This window comes from Pagrus pagrus (genome assembly GCF_965226575.1).
Source record: "Pagrus pagrus genome assembly, chromosome: 2".
Taxonomy (NCBI): Eukaryota; Metazoa; Chordata; class Actinopteri; order Spariformes; family Sparidae; genus Pagrus; species Pagrus pagrus.
Genome location: NC_140186.1, coordinates 2852057 through 2868905, shown reverse-complemented (window position 1 = coordinate 2868905; position 16849 = coordinate 2852057). Strand labels below are relative to the sequence as shown.

Sequence of the window (16849 nt, the reverse complement as noted above, 5' to 3'; positions counted from 1 at the left end):
ATAATCTGAGTAAACAACACCTGTTATGAACAAATGGTAATTTAGTAAATTAAACTTAAGTCTATAGTTATTTTGCTTTTAGTAAATAATTAAATGCTTTATAAACAATTTATTAAGCAACTGTTTAGTATAAAGTTGCATCTGATGTTTACAAACCTTTTACATTGATTCATGAGTTGTTTACAAAGCATTTTTTTGTTAAGTTTAACTCTTTCATGCTCATTTATTAAAGATGTAATATGACGTGTATGTGGTGTTTTTTTTTTTTAAAGCAAAAAAGTTCAAGTGCAAGTACCTCGAAACTGTACTCAAGTAAATGTACTTCCATCGCTGTAAATATCTACATTCTATGTAGAAAAAACAATATTTACTTAAACCACACAGTTGGTAACAAATCAAAATGGTTGTGTTTTCTTCTGAAAGTGTTATTGATCCAATCAGCCTCTTGTTTTAGAAATCGATCAGCTGACAGATCAAACGTCTTTAAAGAATGAACAGAGACAACATGAACTAAACACTCAATGATGGTGTGGCCGCCCCCTGCTGGTCATTTGGAAACATACAGCCTGAAGACTTCACATCCCCAAACTCTTCTTCTTCATCTATATCTTCTTCTTCTTCTCCTCCTTCTCCTTCGATCCTTCCTGTTGATCATCCTGATGTACATTTTGTCATTTGGTTTGATTTTACTGCAGAAACTTGACTGAAACATCTGTGATGGACACATTTCTACAATCCTTCTTGTCCTTTTTTAGTAAATCAAATAAAGTCAGAGTCTTCAGTCAGTTACCACTGAGGTTCCTTCCTGAATGCCACAAGTATGAACACATTTAGCTATAAACATGAATTATTTGTCAAATAGCCGAATTTAAAAGTATGAGAGCTTATTAGGAGGAAAGTACGGACAAACGAACAAACTCTCCTGGAAGATTTTCACCTTATTGAGGATACGAGTAGTCGTGCGCTTCAGCCTCTTGTGGTCAAAATGAGTATTACAAAAATAAACACTTGAAAAAATGTTGATGAATGAAACCACAGGAGCTCGGAAGAAGTGGCCTCCATTTCAACTTTCTTCTCAAAGTGCATAATGAAAGAAAAAACTTCCTCCTCTCATTGTTTTTCACGGCCCTGGCCCCGATACTCTCCTGTACATTTCACTTGACCCTCAGGGCTTCCGTAGAAAACTTAAATTGCAGATCGAGCTGGTGTTTTTTGTCACGGTTTAACACTCAGATGTTTTTGATACCACCAACTGAAGCAGTTCACTGAAATTGTCGATTTTAAACACGGCTTCAGCGTCAAAACTTCAGAAACTTCTGGCATGTTTTTCTCTTCACGTCTCTTTAAGTTTGGTTCGTGGGAAGAAGCGTCTCAAAGCTGTTGATCACAGGAATTTAGTTTTAATTTGAAATTCTCCAGCACGCTCCTGGTTGTTTCTGGGCCGTACTCGTTCATACAAAACATGCAAGAGGTTATCAAAATGTTTTTATTTCCTCCTTTGTACAACTCGAAGATGTCACTTTGAACCTTGTTATAATAAATAAGAAGTCATATAAAACTGCCAGAGAGGTTTTCACACATCGCCACCCTCCGATCAACAAAAACAACAGTCGTCATGAGAGAGAAATTATCAAACATATCCTACAGTCAGAGGAGACGGCACGGGGGGGGGTGAACAACAAAGATACTCACAAACACAATGTACGTCATCCAGCAGTATAATTTTGCGTATTGACACATTTACATAAACATACAGGGAAACTTTTCAGACTCGCGTCGTTGTTGCTTGGATAGAAATGTGGCTGGTAGGTTTGTACATATTCAGAGAGTTTTGAATTTTCTCAGATTTTACAGTACAGAGATGGCAAAACTGAGGTAAAATGAAACTTTCTCTGTGAAGGAGTTTCAAAAGGCGAGGTGTGCTGTTCAGTGTCCACCTTCGTGTCACTTTATAACCACAAAGATGGCGTCAAGAGAACAAAATGACTTTCCAAATGAGAGGATGAAGTTTAAAAAAAAAATACAAACCAAGTGACAAAAAACCCAAATGGACAAATCTTCTGCTCCTGGTTTCTCCTCCAGTCTCTCAGTTTTCAGCTCCGGCCCCTCTTCACATCTCGCTGGGGCCCTTCATGCTGGTGTCCTTCGCAGAAACCGGCGACGCCACCATGGGCAGGACGCACTGTGACGACTCACAGTAACCGTTCAGACCGGGGGTACCGGGAGGCCCGGGAACGCCGGCTGTACCGGGAACACCGCGGGGTCCCCGCAAACCTTCACGACCGTCCTTACCGTAGGCTGGTCGACCGGGTTCACCTGAAAGAGACGAGGATTCATCATTTATATCATACATATTTCAAAATGGGTTATTTTTGTTATTTTTTTATGCTATTCTGTGAATAATGTGTTTTTTTTTGCAGAAATTGAGGACACGTTCTAAAATCAGGTGTCTTAGTCCCACTTGTCACTTTACCTGTTAGACCGGGGGCACCTGGTGCTCCTTTGGGTCCTCTCTCTGTGGGTCCTCTGTCCCCTTTGTCACCCTGATCACCTGCAGAGAGGAAAACACGATTATCACCACGAGGATACGCGTAATTAAAGCTGCCAAATTTAGCTGCAGGTCGAGCTCAGACTTCACATCTCATCTGCTCCGTCATTAACATTAAGATGATCCTGACCCGTCTCTGAGGGGGAAGTGGGTCGCTGCAGGATGGAAGTAAAACCCAAAGATTCACCGCGACATCTTCAGTCTCACAGCGTTGATTCATTTAAACATGTACAGATGAGATCCTGCAGGTGTTCAGGTTTGATTTTCACCAGATCACATTTGCAAATAGCTCATTTTTCTCTTCCAGGTCCGATTGCAAGACTCAAATCAGGATATCTGAGCACAGAGCTGATACAAGGCTGTAATGAATATATATATCTGGTGAGGGCATCGTTCCATTTTACAAAAATATGCTTAAAATCAGCATTATTATGACCACCGGTTGATCAGCAGGTCATGGATCAGTTTGGGCGCCTTAATGTAATTATCACTTCCCAGGCGTTCAGTCCAACAACCTTATCGACACATCTGATCATAGAGCTGCTCATCTGATCAATACTTGTCTGTTAGCGACATCGATACCAGAAATTCTGGTATCGACATATCTCCTGACGTACACACATTTTTTGCAATGACCCCTCAGATGTCGTCATCAGACACGATAAGATATTTTAAAACCTCAGATCAATACATCCGAATCTGGATCTCACCTTTGGGTCCTTTACGACCCAGCAGCCCAGCCGGACCCTTCAGACCGGGCAGTCCTCTCGATCCGGTGTGTCCGGGGAAACCGTTCTCACCGGAGGGGCCTGGAGGTCCGGGCGGGCCAGGAGGACCGGGCAGCCCGGCGATGCCCGACTCGGGCCTGCTCAGGCTGGCTGCTAGCTGGGCCAGCTGCTCTGTGACACAGGACGACATGTTAGATGTTTATATGTAAAGATGAGACTTCAGCTGAGAAAACCTCGACTGTGTTCTGACTGACTGACTGAGACAGGATGTGTAGACAGTGTCCTTGCTGAGTATCAAGTAAAAGTACTAATACACACACTGTAAAAATACTCTTAATGTCTAAAAGTATCAAAAGTAAAAACACTCAATGCAGAAAAATGCAGTGTTTGATAATTTTTCATCGCAGATGAATCCGCCGATTATTTTCTGAATTGAATTGAAAGATAAAAGTGAGACATGTTGTCACAGTCAGTTCAAAGTGACGTCTAGTTTTGTCCAACAGTCAAATAATCAATATTACATTCAGACAAATGAAGTAAAATTAATCAGAGTATAAGTTTAGATCATTAAGGAAGCTGGTTGATTATCATTCAGTGTCAGTTCATTTTGCTTTATGCTTTTTTATGATCTGTAAATATTATTTTTTCTGTCCGCTACGCTTTTTATTTGTTTTTTGTGTTTGAACTGTTATTCTTGTCTGTCGTTTCTTGATCTTTACATATTCGATCAATCAAATCGAATCTCAGAATTAGTCTTTTAAGACGAGTGACAACAGCAGGTTGTGACATTGAGAAGCTGAGAGGTTTCAGCCATTTTCACTTGAAAAATTAACCTAATATAATGAATCAGTCACCAGAACAGGTAAAATCTTCATATGTTCCAGATGTTAAAATTGTAATCTTGTATCTTTAGCTGTCAGGAATATGTAGTGGAGTACAAAGTAGATTGTTTATCTCTTTAATGGAGTAGAGTGGAAGTGTAAAGTGTCATGTGGGGATACTCACACTGTTAAAAACAACTATTTTTCTGCTCTTTCTGAGAGTATCACAATATTTATACATATTATTTTGCTTTTGATTAAAAGATAAAGAGGTGAAAGGTAGGAAGTACAGAGCACAGACGTATTATTCTGGTAAGCAGGTGACACTTACCTTGCATTACCCTCATGCAGACTTGTTTGATGTGTGTGTCAGTTGGTGTTTTTCCCTGAACAAACACAGATTGCACACAGACGATACTTGATGAAAAAACATTCTGTGTTTCTAAATTAAAACCTCTTTCAGCTCTGGTTCAGGAGGAAGCTGTGAGAGATAAAAACACCTCACCGCTGGACCCTGTGTCCCGGGCAGGCCCGGTACCCCCATGTCGCCCTGCATGCCGCGAGGTCCCAGCTGGCCCTCTTTGCCCTCTTTGCCCGGCTGTCCTCGGCTGCCCTCGGGTCCTTTATTTCCCGTCTCACCCGGTGGGCCCGTCTGCAATGAACAGACGAGAACGATTAGGACGACTTGTTCGCTGTAAATATATTGTTTATGATCACATTCTGGTTGTAAATGAAACGTCCTCTCAAAGGTCAAAGAAAGAGCGGAGTCATATAAATAAAAAGGCAGGAGTCAGACAGGAGTTGCTGTTGTTGTTTAACTGAAGAAAGTATCAGCTGTTTATGGCAAATTCAAAGATTTCCTGCAGCTGCAACAATGGGAACGATCAGAAAACCAGTAAGGACCTCGTGAAGTGAAGTGAACTGCAGTGTTGTGATGTGGTTGTGATGCTTTGTGCAGGTGAACGTACCGATCCTTTCTCTCCTGGTTCTCCTTCATCACCCTGCAGAAGAAAAGACATGTAAATGACTGTTTGACTGCAGGAAGCTTTATCAGAAGCTCACATGTAACTTTGTGGTTTCTTTTGGTTTTGTCCTCAGCAGAGAGACACTACCGTCTGCATGAGAGTCAAAAGCAGGTGTTTCAGTGGTCGATCACTCACCAGTTCTCCTCTATCTCCTGCTGTCCCTTCAGAACCGGCAGCTCCCTACAATAAAGACACATGACAGATTTTTAGCACTTTGTTTGCTCTCAAGTCTCAACAGTGTGATCAGTAACAGAGTTTAACTAGCAGCTGGAACGTACCTGCTCTCCCATTGGACCATCCAGACCGACCGCACCCTGAGAGAGAAAACACAAGTGAGTAAAATAAGTAGGTTTCAGATATGACGGCATCAAATGATCATCACGACCCAGAACGAACCACAGTAACATGTGACACGTTAGCGTTTATCGTGTGTCATTGTGCGTCTCTTACTCTGTCGCCCTTCTGGCCACGATAACCAGCAGGACCAGGAAGTCCAGGAAGGCCCGGATCACCTCTGCCTCCCTGTTTCAAACGCACACAAAAATAAATAGTTAAACACACAGAAGACCGACGTTCAGACGTTACCTCCCCCCACCTGAACCTGACCACATGTTCAGAGAAAATAAAAACACCTCAGTGAGGCTGGAAGGTCCTGAAGACCCCCCCAACCCTCCACCCTCCAACCCTCCACCCTCCCTCCATGTTTCTGGGTGTGTGTGGGCACTCAATGTGGCGTACAGTGGGGCGACTGGTTTCAGGCATTCCTGGGGAACAGAGAGCTCTTTCAGGGCTTCTCAGCGTCTCTTTCCTGCCCTGAATCCCCCCTGAGCTGCAGAAAAAACCCCCACGGGGCTTTCAGATCCCTGTAACAAGGGGCCATTCATGCCCTGCTCACCGGCGGATTAGAGACTTAAACTGCGGCGACTGAAGTTCAGAAGGACCTGACGCTGTTTAATGAAAGCGTGGCACGAGCATTCAGGTCCCAGATACAAGGTTTGTCTTGGTGAATGATCCTCGTGTTGAATAATACGTTCAGGAGAGCAGATGGTGTTTATGAACACTGGTTCTGGTTTTGTATTTCAGGAAGAGATCTCGTACTTTGATAGAGTCCAGGTTTCAGAGCTGAGCAGAAAAGTTCGGCTGCTACTCAGAGTGACTGTCAATCACATGGAGGAGATGTTTCATATTTTCAACCTGATTGAACAGTTTTCACTCTCTCGTTTCATCCACGTTCTCATTTTCTTCTGATCTTCGACCTCTTTTCCTTTAACAAACATAATTTACCATGATCCAGTTGTTTCCCTCTCAGGTTTGATTAGTTTGACTGAAACAGGAACTTTTCTAACTCTGTTAGTTTGTTGTTGATCCAGGTGACAATTATCATTTTCTAAATCCATACGTACGACACTAACAGGGACGAGGTTAATCCCAAAAGCGTCACTAGCAGTGTTGGAGGTAACTTACTTATTAATGTAACGAGTAACATAATGTGTTTATTCTGCAATTCAAGCAATCTGTTATTAAGTTAGTGTTTCATAAAAGTAATCTGTTACTGTAAATTTTTTTTCCTTTTGTCGCCACAAAGATAAAACAGCGAGCAGTTAGCGAGGCAGCAGAGAGTCATGGAAGCGTCCCCATTATTTTGAATTTTTGGGGGGCGAGAAGGACGAGAACGTCACGGTGAAATGCAGGTTTAATCTTTTTTAATCTCTTTTCATGTTGGACAAAAACTCACCAACATCAACTGACATCTGACTTTTGTCTTTAATGGGAAAGCGTCCGATCAGCTCATTCACGTCTCTGCGGCAGGGTCGGGTTATTTATTGGACACCCTGGTATTAGCTCCTGTTCTGGTACGACACTCTCATCTTCTAAAGCAGCGCTCGATCATCATTCATTCAGAAATATAGAGCCCACATATGATGATAGAGATACGTGACGACACACTCTTGCCCCTTTGTGATGGTGGGAGATGAGCTCAACAGCTCGTTTTTGCAGGCAAATATATGTTTTCCAATCCTGATCGGACCTTTTCCCTCATTCTGTACTTATTCACTTATTTAGACAACAACACTGAATCCCAATTTACTCTTCTGACCAAACTCTACTGTCACCTCAACCTGTACAGCTCCAGAGATGATTATACTCTCTGACACTGTGTCGGTCACTCATGTGGTGGAGTTGAGGAAGACTTTATCCTTTAAAACCCTCTCCCAGGTCTTACCCGGGCTCCTGGTGCTCCTGCAGGCCCGTCGTGTCCTCTCGGTCCTCGTTCACCCTAAAAAGAGAGAAAAGAGAAAGTATTATCTGCATAGAAACACAAAAATACCGATAAATATATCCGAGCATCATGGAATTAAATATTTTAAATCCAAAGCTGCGATGATTTATCGATCAGAATAAAAGTTGTCGTAATGAAAAACTCCCCTGTGCCGCATCAGGATGAGTGACACATGCTGGGGCAGGAAGTGAAGGGAAAGAGGGCGGGACTAACAATATATACTTCCTGTTTAAGGAAGAAAGAGAAACTGCATCTTGCAGCTTTAAGTGAAATGTAGAAGCAGCTGACTCACTGTTCCTCCTCTGGGTCCGACAGGTCCGACCTCGCCCTGGTCGCCACGCTCGCCCTGCGAACAAATGAGACATCGAATCAGGAAAATTCCCTCAAACCAAATAAAAGTCCAGAGACTGAACGTTAGCAGGAAGTTTAATGTGCATTTTAAAATGCTTTGAACTCACTTGTTTCCCTGGAGACCCCATCAGTCCGACAACACCTGGATCACCTGTGACGCCCTGGTGACAGAGACAGCACAGAGTATTTTCACAACACAGACATGACCGTCAGTTACAGAAGATGTAGTTGAATAAATTGTTCTGATCGTACCTTTAACCCACCCTGGCCTTTTTGGCCATAAGCGCCGGGCAAACCCTACAAGAAGAAAAAATGGTATAAAACATCAACGTCTGAGCTCAAGAGGACAAATCTCACACTGTTAATGATGAGTCAGGGATGGTTTGAGGTCAGAGGTCACACTTACAGGAAGTCCTTGTGGGCCAGCATCACCTGGAGCCCCACTTTTACCAGGAAGACCCTAAAAAACAGCAGAAACGAAGTGTAACGGGCACAAAATCTCTGATCCAGACTGGAGACTTTCTGCTTAAAAGCACATTTCTCAGTTCCAATGGTGGTGATAAATGTTTTGCAGAATAAATCACTGTCACACTCCTCTGAAATGTTAAAAATACTGTATATACTGGTTACCTTGGATCCTGGCAGGCCAGGTATCCCCTCACGGCCATCAGGACCAGCGAGGCCCTGTCGACAGGAAACATGATAGTTATTAATATAAATGTGTAAATGAAAAACCACTCAGTCAGTTGAAATGGCGGTCAGCATCGTAAAGCGCTAAAGAACAGCATATAATATAGGATGTGTCCAATCAGGGCCAACGTCGTCTCGCCATTAGGTTCGTTAGGCTACAAACAGACGACATCACGGTCACATGACTTGTGACTTCCCTCCAAGGGAGAAGTTTAGGGATTGATTGATAGATAAGATGAAACAGTGCTCACAGGCTCTCCTTCTGGTCCTGGCACTCCTCTGATTCCAGCTGGACCTCGCTCCCCCTGTAAAGAGACGAAGAAGATAACACAACACAAAGTAATTAACACGTAGGCAGGAGAAGCACAAGACGCTGCTCCAGAAATCAGTGTGTTGCTGTTCTTACCTGCACTCCGGCTGGTCCGACCTCACCGATGGCTCCTCTCTGGCCGGAATCGCCCTGAAAACAAGTCACCAGATTTTATCAGCATTTTGTCTTAATAACGATGAGGCGGGTCGACAGAGGTGAGTCGGACACAGGTACTCACTGGGCCTCCCTGGATCCCCTGAGGACCGACGTCACCGGGTTTTCCACGAGGACCCTGTTTGAGAAGAAGGAACATTGTTGTATTCAGTAAAGGTTGAATTAATTAACTAACGACACTAAAAAGCAAAGAGATTTTTTATCAGGCTGACGATTAATAAATTCCCATTAAAAGAGACGAGAGAGTTGTAGGGTCATTTTCTCATAAGCCTACACACAATGAGACTTGTTTTTGCAACCAGTGCGCTCGTTAGCTTCAATTTTCCAACTGTGTGTGTGTGTGTGTGTGTGTGTGTGTGTGTGTGTGTGTGTGTGTGTCAGCTCTTACCCTGTCGCCTTTGCCGCCCAATATTCCTGGGAGGCCTCTTGATCCACCTGGGCCCTAAAATTACTCAGCGGACAGAGGAAAAGAGACGAAGACGTCCGATGTTAATATGTTTTGACTGCGAGGAGTCGTCTCGTCAGAAACATGGAGGGAGAAGAGTGAAATGTTATTACTGGTAGTCCTTGAGCTCCGACGTCACCCGGCGCTCCCTGATCGCCCTCCTCCCCCTGAAAGAGAACGAAGCTGTGAAAGACCTGAAATGTCTGTTTTCATCAAATTCAGCGTTATTTAGTTTTGTCAAACATACAAAAAAAAGTGTTTTATTCTGTGGAAGCCCCTTTGGGTCAGTAAAAGAAAAAAATAAGATGAAAACTTACTTTTAATTATAGATAATAATCCCATGGCAGGTCATGATTATGAGAAAATAGTCAAAGTTACAACTTTTTATGTTTTAATGACTTTTAATCTCATAATACTGACTTTCTCTGTTATAATATTGATTTATTATTACATTATTTCGACTTTCTATCTCATAGTTTTATCTCATGTTCTCATGGTAAATCATGATTATGACATGAAAAGTCACAAGATTAGAAAAAGTATAAGAAATAAGCTTATTTTTTTCATAATTCTGATTTTAAATCTCATAATACCGACTTTCTCTCTTATAATTTTGACGTATTTTCTCATAATTACGACTTTATATGTCTTAGTTTTATCTCATATTCCCATGGTTAAGACTTTTTGTCATTTTTTACATAATATGAGCATTATTTTTATTATAAATGCTCATTTTGAATCCTTCCTTGTACCTTGTACTTCCACACATCCTCGACAGCACATGAATAAATCAGTTTCAGTTCAGACAGTTCTCAAGAGAAACGTGTTTGCACGTTATCTGCTGCAGTAATCGATCACAGAAGCTGCACAGTGTGAACGGAGAGGACGTTACCTTGTGTCCTTGTCTTCCAGGCTCACCAGATTCACCCTTAACCCCTTTGTGGCCCTACAGGCAGGAACAACAAGACAAATGTATCTGTTTTAAAAGAATTTAGCAAAACAGTCTCATTAAAAAGAGTTACAGATGTGAAATAAACACACAGACGATGTCACAGAGAGGAAATGACATCAGCACAGGAGGTATTTCACTCACCTTCATGCCGGGGAGACCAGGATGTCCGGTCAGACTGGAGGGGCAGGCGTTGGGACACTGAAAAACACAACAGCCTATTTGAGGTCATGGAAGAGCCCTGCCACCAGGGGGCTCCACTGACAGCGACCGGGGCGCTGATATAAAGTTATATTTGTGAAGGCAGAAAGCAGTTTTTGTTGAAATGGTTGTAAATGTTGCTGTGGGGGCAAACTTACCAGGTCCTCGCCTTGATACACACCTGGAGGACCCTGAAGAGACAACACAAGGTGGTTCAGCTTAAAATGTTACTTTAGGTTATGATTTTAAGTGATTGTCTTTGTCTAACGTCCCACTGTGTTACACAGTGTTTCTCACTGAGAGTTGACTGTTGACTCACCTGCCACAGTGAATGTAAATAAATAACACTTCTCCTTCAACGTTAATAATCAGTGTGGTAAAGTTTAACATCAGTGTTGACAGATGTTTTGTATTTACCCGTGGCCCGGCAGCACCTGGAAGCCCAACTTGACCTCTCTTGCCTCTCGCTCCCTGTGTGGGATAAAGAAGTCTTTATTAATACAATGTACACGGACAAAAACATCAGTAGTTACCTGAATCACTGTGCTTTTTATTCTATTTTTTATTCTTATTAAAGGTCCAGTGTGTAGGATTTATTAGCATCTTATGGTGAGGTTGTAGTTTGTCCTTTCTGGGCTACTGTCGAAACAGATTCCCACACACTGGACCTTAGATATTTATGTTCTTATGACAGGTAGAGATAGATGGCGAGGATGTGTTTATTGATTAGGTTTGTCGTGTTTTACGTTAATTTAAACTTGACAGGCTCTACATGCTGTAGCTGAAGTGGTCAGCGTACTCACAGGTGCTCCGACTTTGCCCAGTTCACCTGGCAGTCCGTCTGTACCGGGGATACCCTGTGGACGAAAGGTATGATGAACAGTCTGTTACATGACGCCCCGACACTGTGACATAGATTATGTTTAATTAGTGTGTAACAGCCTGGGACACATGAATACAGCCACGTTAAAGAGTAACTTTACACCATCTGTAAGGCTTGTTTTTGCTGCCCTCTGGTGGTGGAAGCTGTCACCTTGCCTGCTGTGATGTCAGAGTGTACTCGTGGGTGTGGTCAGTACACAGTGACATCACAGAAGAGGTCAGTATGAGATGATCGATCCAAAACAGGAAGTACACAGGCGAGAAAAATAAAAACTTTTCAACTTCTAAAAATCTAACCTTAAGTACAATTTTGGGGTACTTGTACTTAAAAATACTAAAATACAAGTACTTTACAAAGATATTAACACATCTTTAAATTCTTAAAATTAGGTTTTAAAGGCAAAAATTAGACCAAATGATTTGTATTTTCTTCTTTTTTGCACAATCCTTTCTGTGCAGTATCCCCACTAAAAGCCTTTAAACTGAACCACTAACCAGGACTTTACCACTTTAACACATCGTGTATAAAGTGTGATATTGTACTCACATCGAGCCCGTCAGGTCCGACACCCTGTGAGAGAGAAATAACAGATTGACAGTGTCAGACTGAGACTCAAGCACAGTGTGTATGTTGCCTTCATACGTCAGTTGTTAAGGAGAATGCTGCTACGCTGTTTTACAACACGGGGTTAAGTTAATAATTACTGAACTATCATTTTTGGGTGACCTTTTCCTTTAAGTAAAAAGGGTCTGAGATGTTTTGACCTGCGGAAGTTAAATTCAGGTTAATATTTGTACTCACAGGCTCCCCAGTAGGCCCTCGTGCACCAGCATCTCCCTGAAAACAAACAAGAACAGAAATGTTAAATCTGAAATAACAGGAGGAACAATATTTATACACAGATGCTCCGAGTTCGGCCTTAAAGAAAAGATTCGCCCACCAGCTCATCCATCCATCCATCCATCCATTCATCCATTCAGTTCATCAGTTTATTTAAATGTGTTGATGTCAAACTTACTTTTGGCCCTTTGAGGCCTGATGTGCCTGGATCGCCAGGAGGTCCAACAGGTCCCTACAAAGATGACACAAAACACTTTAAAAACACTTTAAGATAAATTCTTTACAGTGAACGCTGAAAAAAACTGATAAAATATGTGAAACCGGTTGTAAAATCAAGAAAGTTTCAAGTTATTAATTCTTCTAAGTTAATCACGACATGATTTTCATGAGTTAATGGAAACCTGCAGACAACAACACTCAGGTTCTGTCTTACAACTTAACATCAGTGTGTTTAATACTTTGTTAGAGAGAAAATGATGCCAGAACCTCTTTACAGGTCTTAACCAACGTAACAACATCAGGACGAGGTCTTCATTACAGTGGACCTGAACCATCAGGTTGGATTGAGTCTCACTAATTATATCTTTCAGGTCAAATCAGCAGTTTAGCAGGTCGGTTCTGTTGGGTCTCAGCTCTGGTCTTTGTTTCTGTTGGTTATGATCATTGCAACAACAAACAACAAGCTACAACAGAGCCAGATGTGGCAACAAACAAAGACTTGAGAAGAAAATCAGATCAGTCGTAAACAGGCCAGCAGTTCAGACAGATTATCTCAATCCTTATGTTCTTCTACCCGACCTGAACCCAACGGATCCAGGCTAAGTTTCAGGTTTTGGGTCGCATTCAGGCCATTGTGTTGTGTAAAGCTTTGGGCTCTGGTCTGATTCAGAGCTGTATCAATTAGTCAATCAAAATAAAATTAATTTCCAGCTATTGTCAGAAAAATGCCAAACATTGTCCAGTTCCAGCTTCTGAAATGTGAGGACTCTGACGGTCAATGAAGTCTTTGGGTTTTTGGACTGTTGGTTGGACAAAAGAAGAAAGATGATGCTTTGAGCTCTGGGAAATTGTGATGAGCATTTTTCCCGATTAAAAAGTGATTAATCGATTAAAATAACTGCCTGATTAATCCATAATAAAATAATCGTTAGTTGCAGCTCTGACTCAGGAAACAAGGACATTTCTCTGTTCCTCTCTGACGGAGCCGATCCTCTGTGTTCATGTGTGTCTGCTGCATGTAATCTGATAAACTGCCTCAAGTGATATCACTCAGTGGCATTGTGGGTAATGTAGGCGGCAGGGTTTGAAAAGGAAGAAGAATGTGTGGAGTAAAAAAAGTGATATCTCCGGTTCTGCTGTATCGATTTTGATCATTTTGTTTTTAAACTGTCTATAATGAGTCCAGCAGATAGGCCAGCAGACTGCTTTTCAACACCTGGAGCCTACATTACCCACAATGCAACTGTATCAGATTATATACAGCTGTCAAAGTTATGAAACTTTCTCTGCTTGCGTTCATCTGTGGAGAAATCTAATAATAATGAGGAGGCGTGGCCTTTTCCTTCCATCCTTTAGCTCCTCCCCTCACCTGTCACCTCCATAAAAAACCTCACAACACTCCAGCTTAAAGCATCAGCCAAAGAGGAGAACCGAAAAACGCTAAAATCTTGAAAATCACAGCCACAAGTCGTCTACACCCTCAGAAAGATGGAGACTCAGATAATCAATATATATTCGGACTGCATCTGGAACTATTTTACAGAATCAGGTCTTTTTGCTTCTTCTGCTTCTTCGATTTCTTAAAGTCTGATTGGTGTAAATGTTGCCGTACTTTAAAACCTTTCCTCTCTTTCCTCTCATGAATCTGCTGCTCTGTTCTCAGCAGCGTCGCCGCAGCAGGCTGCCGACACACTGAGTCCATTCTGCCACCACCTCTCCCAGCGTACGCTTCAGTCCTGTCAGCCGTCTCTGGCCAGCCGAGCCCCCCTGCACACCCCTGACCACCCCCACCTCACACAAAAAGACCCCTGTTTCTGTCAGGAAGCCACTCGAGACTCTCCCCTAAATAGTCGTATTGATTTATTTTTTTAAACCCAGTGGAAGCCAAGACAAACTGCTCACACAGCAGCAGATCTGAATATCTCAGATCTCACAGAGTCAGGTCAGACAGAGAGACTCTCATCCGCTGGATTAAAGGAGCCGCTTGATTCAAACTTAAACACAATCTCTTTGTTATTTGTGTTTTTTCTGTCTGAGCAGAAGAAACCAGTCTGTTCCCCGACGAGACTCTCGACATGTTGTTTCACTTACATCTGCGCCTGGAAGGCCTGCAGCTCCAGGAGCTCCGTCTCTGCCGTCGTCTCCATCAGCGCCCTGGAAGCAGAAGTTTGATTTTGGTTCATGAATCTTAAAGCGTCCGTTGAACATTTGTGTATTAGAAAGGAGAAAGTTAAAGTCCACTCACTGGTCCTCCGTTCACTGTGGAGTCCTCCCCTCTGTCGCCCTGAGGACACATGAACAACATGTTCAGATGATTATTCAACATCAAAAAGTCCAATCGAAGACTTTTCATTATGAGTTTTCTTGTTGCACAGGGTTTTATCGACCACTCAGCACTCTGGGGTCATGAAGCTCTTCTAAGCTGACCATCACTTCACTGCCGGGTTTTTATCCTCATATTCTTGTTCCTCAACACATTTAAATTGAAGCAAAGTTTTTATTTTGGGTGCACTGACGGGGACTTGAACTCTGATTGTTGTATTTCTAAAACTCTGACAATGATCCTGTTGTTGCAGATTCAGGAACTAAAGAAAAACAGCCAATTCAGACATGTTACATATTTGAGTTTCCTGAATACAGTTTGGGAGGAAAAGTTTAATTAACCGTGAATTAAACACTGAAGCTTCAACTTCAAGCAGTCGCTGAATCTTTTCTCAGCCCATCGTGCAACATTTCATCTTTAAGTTTCAGTAAAGAAATGACCTGACTGTAGTTTTAACTTCATCTGAGAGAAGATGGTCTGGAGAGTGTCACATCACAGCTGACAGTGAAGGTGAATGTGTTCAGGATGAAGTCATGTGAAGATGTTTTTACTGTCGTTGGACTTCACTGCTGCTTTTTCTCCTTCTTGTGTGAAAACAATGAAAAGCAGCTTCACTGAGCTGATTAACCCAGAAGTCAGCTGATCCGCAGCTTTGACCCACATCTGAAGTTTATAACTGAGATGAAGCTGCGACTCACATCGATGCCGTCCACTCCGGGAACGCCAGATACTCCTGCCGGCCCCACGGGGCCTCTGGGACCGACCGGGCCCCTCTGTAGAACAAACACACACACACATCAGATTTTTTCTCACTGAAATTCATCTCTAAATATCATCCACCTCCACCTCCACCACCGCTGCTGCTGCTGCTGGTGGTGCTGGTGTGACGGGCCGCTCACACAGAGTCTCATTGTTTGGGTGATGTGAGGGGAAAGGTCATGAAACTAAACCTGGTTTCCCATTATAGTCCCATTACACCGCCTAAGTAACGGCCTGTGTTCTGATTACTGCTGCTGTCTGGACCTTATTGGTACCAGGTGTGCACGCAGGGATGAATGGACAATGTTTTTTTAAGATAAACTTCATTAAGAAATTGGCTTTAAATTCACCAAATATCACCAACCAGATTTTATAAACAGCTCGAACAATAAAAAAAATATGTAACACAAACACGCGTTGTGAAAGAAAATCCAAAACCAAAACCGGAAAGTATTTAAAGTCCACTTCAGTCCCTAAAAAATGTTATAGAGATGAGAGGAGATTTAATTTAAGCACATTAAAGTGTAGAAACATACAGAGTTAGTATGATAATATGTAAATAAAATAGGGAAAAAGAAGAACTAAAAGTATAATGAACAACATCTACTCCTCTCAGAGCAACACAGATAATCTGAAAGGTCCAGCAGGAATATAAAATATGATACGATGAGATTAAAAATATTATAAGATACAGTTAAGATGCAGAATCATAAATCTCAGATTCTACATAATCAGAAAACACAGGATATAAAACAGTATAAAGTAGAGTCAGCTCTCTATAAGTGCCTGAAGAGCATCTACAGGAATATCACAGGATGAAGCAGAGAAAAGACGGAGCACCTATCTCTCACCTGAGCCGAGCAAATCAGCACGATTTGTAGTAAAATCACCAGCAGAGACTCTCGACAGATCCTGGAGAGAGCCATGATCTTCCCAGGGCCGAGGAAGACGCCAAAAGTCCCTTTTTCCCAGATTAGACGGGGCTCACGGACGGTCCACCTGTCAGACTCCCCCCTGACTGAAACCCCACCGCCTGCTGGAAGGGGAGGATGTTAGAAAGTCCTGATTATTCATGAGAAGCTGAGGCTCGGCAGGAGGAGGAGGAGGAGGAGGAGGAGGAGGAAGGCTCCCCCACACAGACTGGGTGGGGTGTTCTCACCTCACTCACCTTTACTTTGAAATTAAATAACCTTTGACGCATGAGAGGACAGTGGAAATTGACCATGACAGATACTTGTCCTGTACCTGGCCTCACGATGGAGACTTTTGTTGTGTATTCCTGATAAGAGTATAAAAATACTC

General features: G+C 42.4%; 1 protein-coding gene across 2 annotated transcripts; it reads right to left on the bottom strand.

Annotated features, from left to right (window-relative positions):
• Positions 1-1468: 1468 nt before the first annotated feature.
• On the bottom strand, positions 1469-16533 carry col9a1a (collagen, type IX, alpha 1a). 2 transcript variants are annotated; one of them, XM_084373242.1, is made up of 32 exons: positions 16399-16533; positions 15487-15561; positions 14711-14749; positions 14557-14619; positions 12425-12478; positions 12208-12243; positions 11953-11976; positions 11327-11380; positions 10941-10994; positions 10682-10714; positions 10467-10523; positions 10266-10319; positions 9487-9540; positions 9317-9370; positions 8993-9046; positions 8851-8904; positions 8696-8749; positions 8385-8438; positions 8161-8214; positions 8007-8051; positions 7862-7915; positions 7696-7749; positions 7347-7400; positions 5573-5644; positions 5401-5436; positions 5258-5302; positions 5066-5098; positions 4603-4749; positions 4429-4483; positions 3259-3447; positions 2474-2551; positions 1469-2316 (listed from the first exon to the last, which is right to left on the bottom strand). In XM_084373242.1, the coding sequence occupies exons 1-32, from the start codon at positions 16471-16473 to the stop codon at positions 2111-2113; spliced, it is 2064 nt and encodes a 687-aa protein (XP_084229368.1). In that variant the 5' UTR covers positions 16474-16533; the 3' UTR covers positions 1469-2110. The 2 variants fall into 2 exon arrangements, with proteins under 2 accessions (XP_084229368.1, XP_084229369.1); XM_084373243.1 differs by lacking the exons at positions 1469-2316; positions 2474-2551 and having other exon boundaries at positions 3261-3442.
• Positions 16534-16849: the final 316 nt, after the last annotated feature.

Bases quoted from the DNA above. Each gene is read 5' to 3' on its own strand.
- col9a1a (XM_084373242.1), bottom strand. From the start codon at position 16,473: ATGGCTCTCTCCAGGATCTGTCGAGAGTCTCTGCTGGTGATTTTACTA. The intron at 10,995-11,326 runs GTGAGTACGCTG...TATCCCACACAG, and splicing joins TGGGCAAAGTCGGAGCACCT to GGAGCGAGAGGCAAGAGAGG. The intron at 9,371-9,486 runs GTAATAACATTT...GAGTAATTTTAG, and splicing joins TCGGAGCTCAAGGACTACCA to GGCCCAGGTGGATCAAGAGG.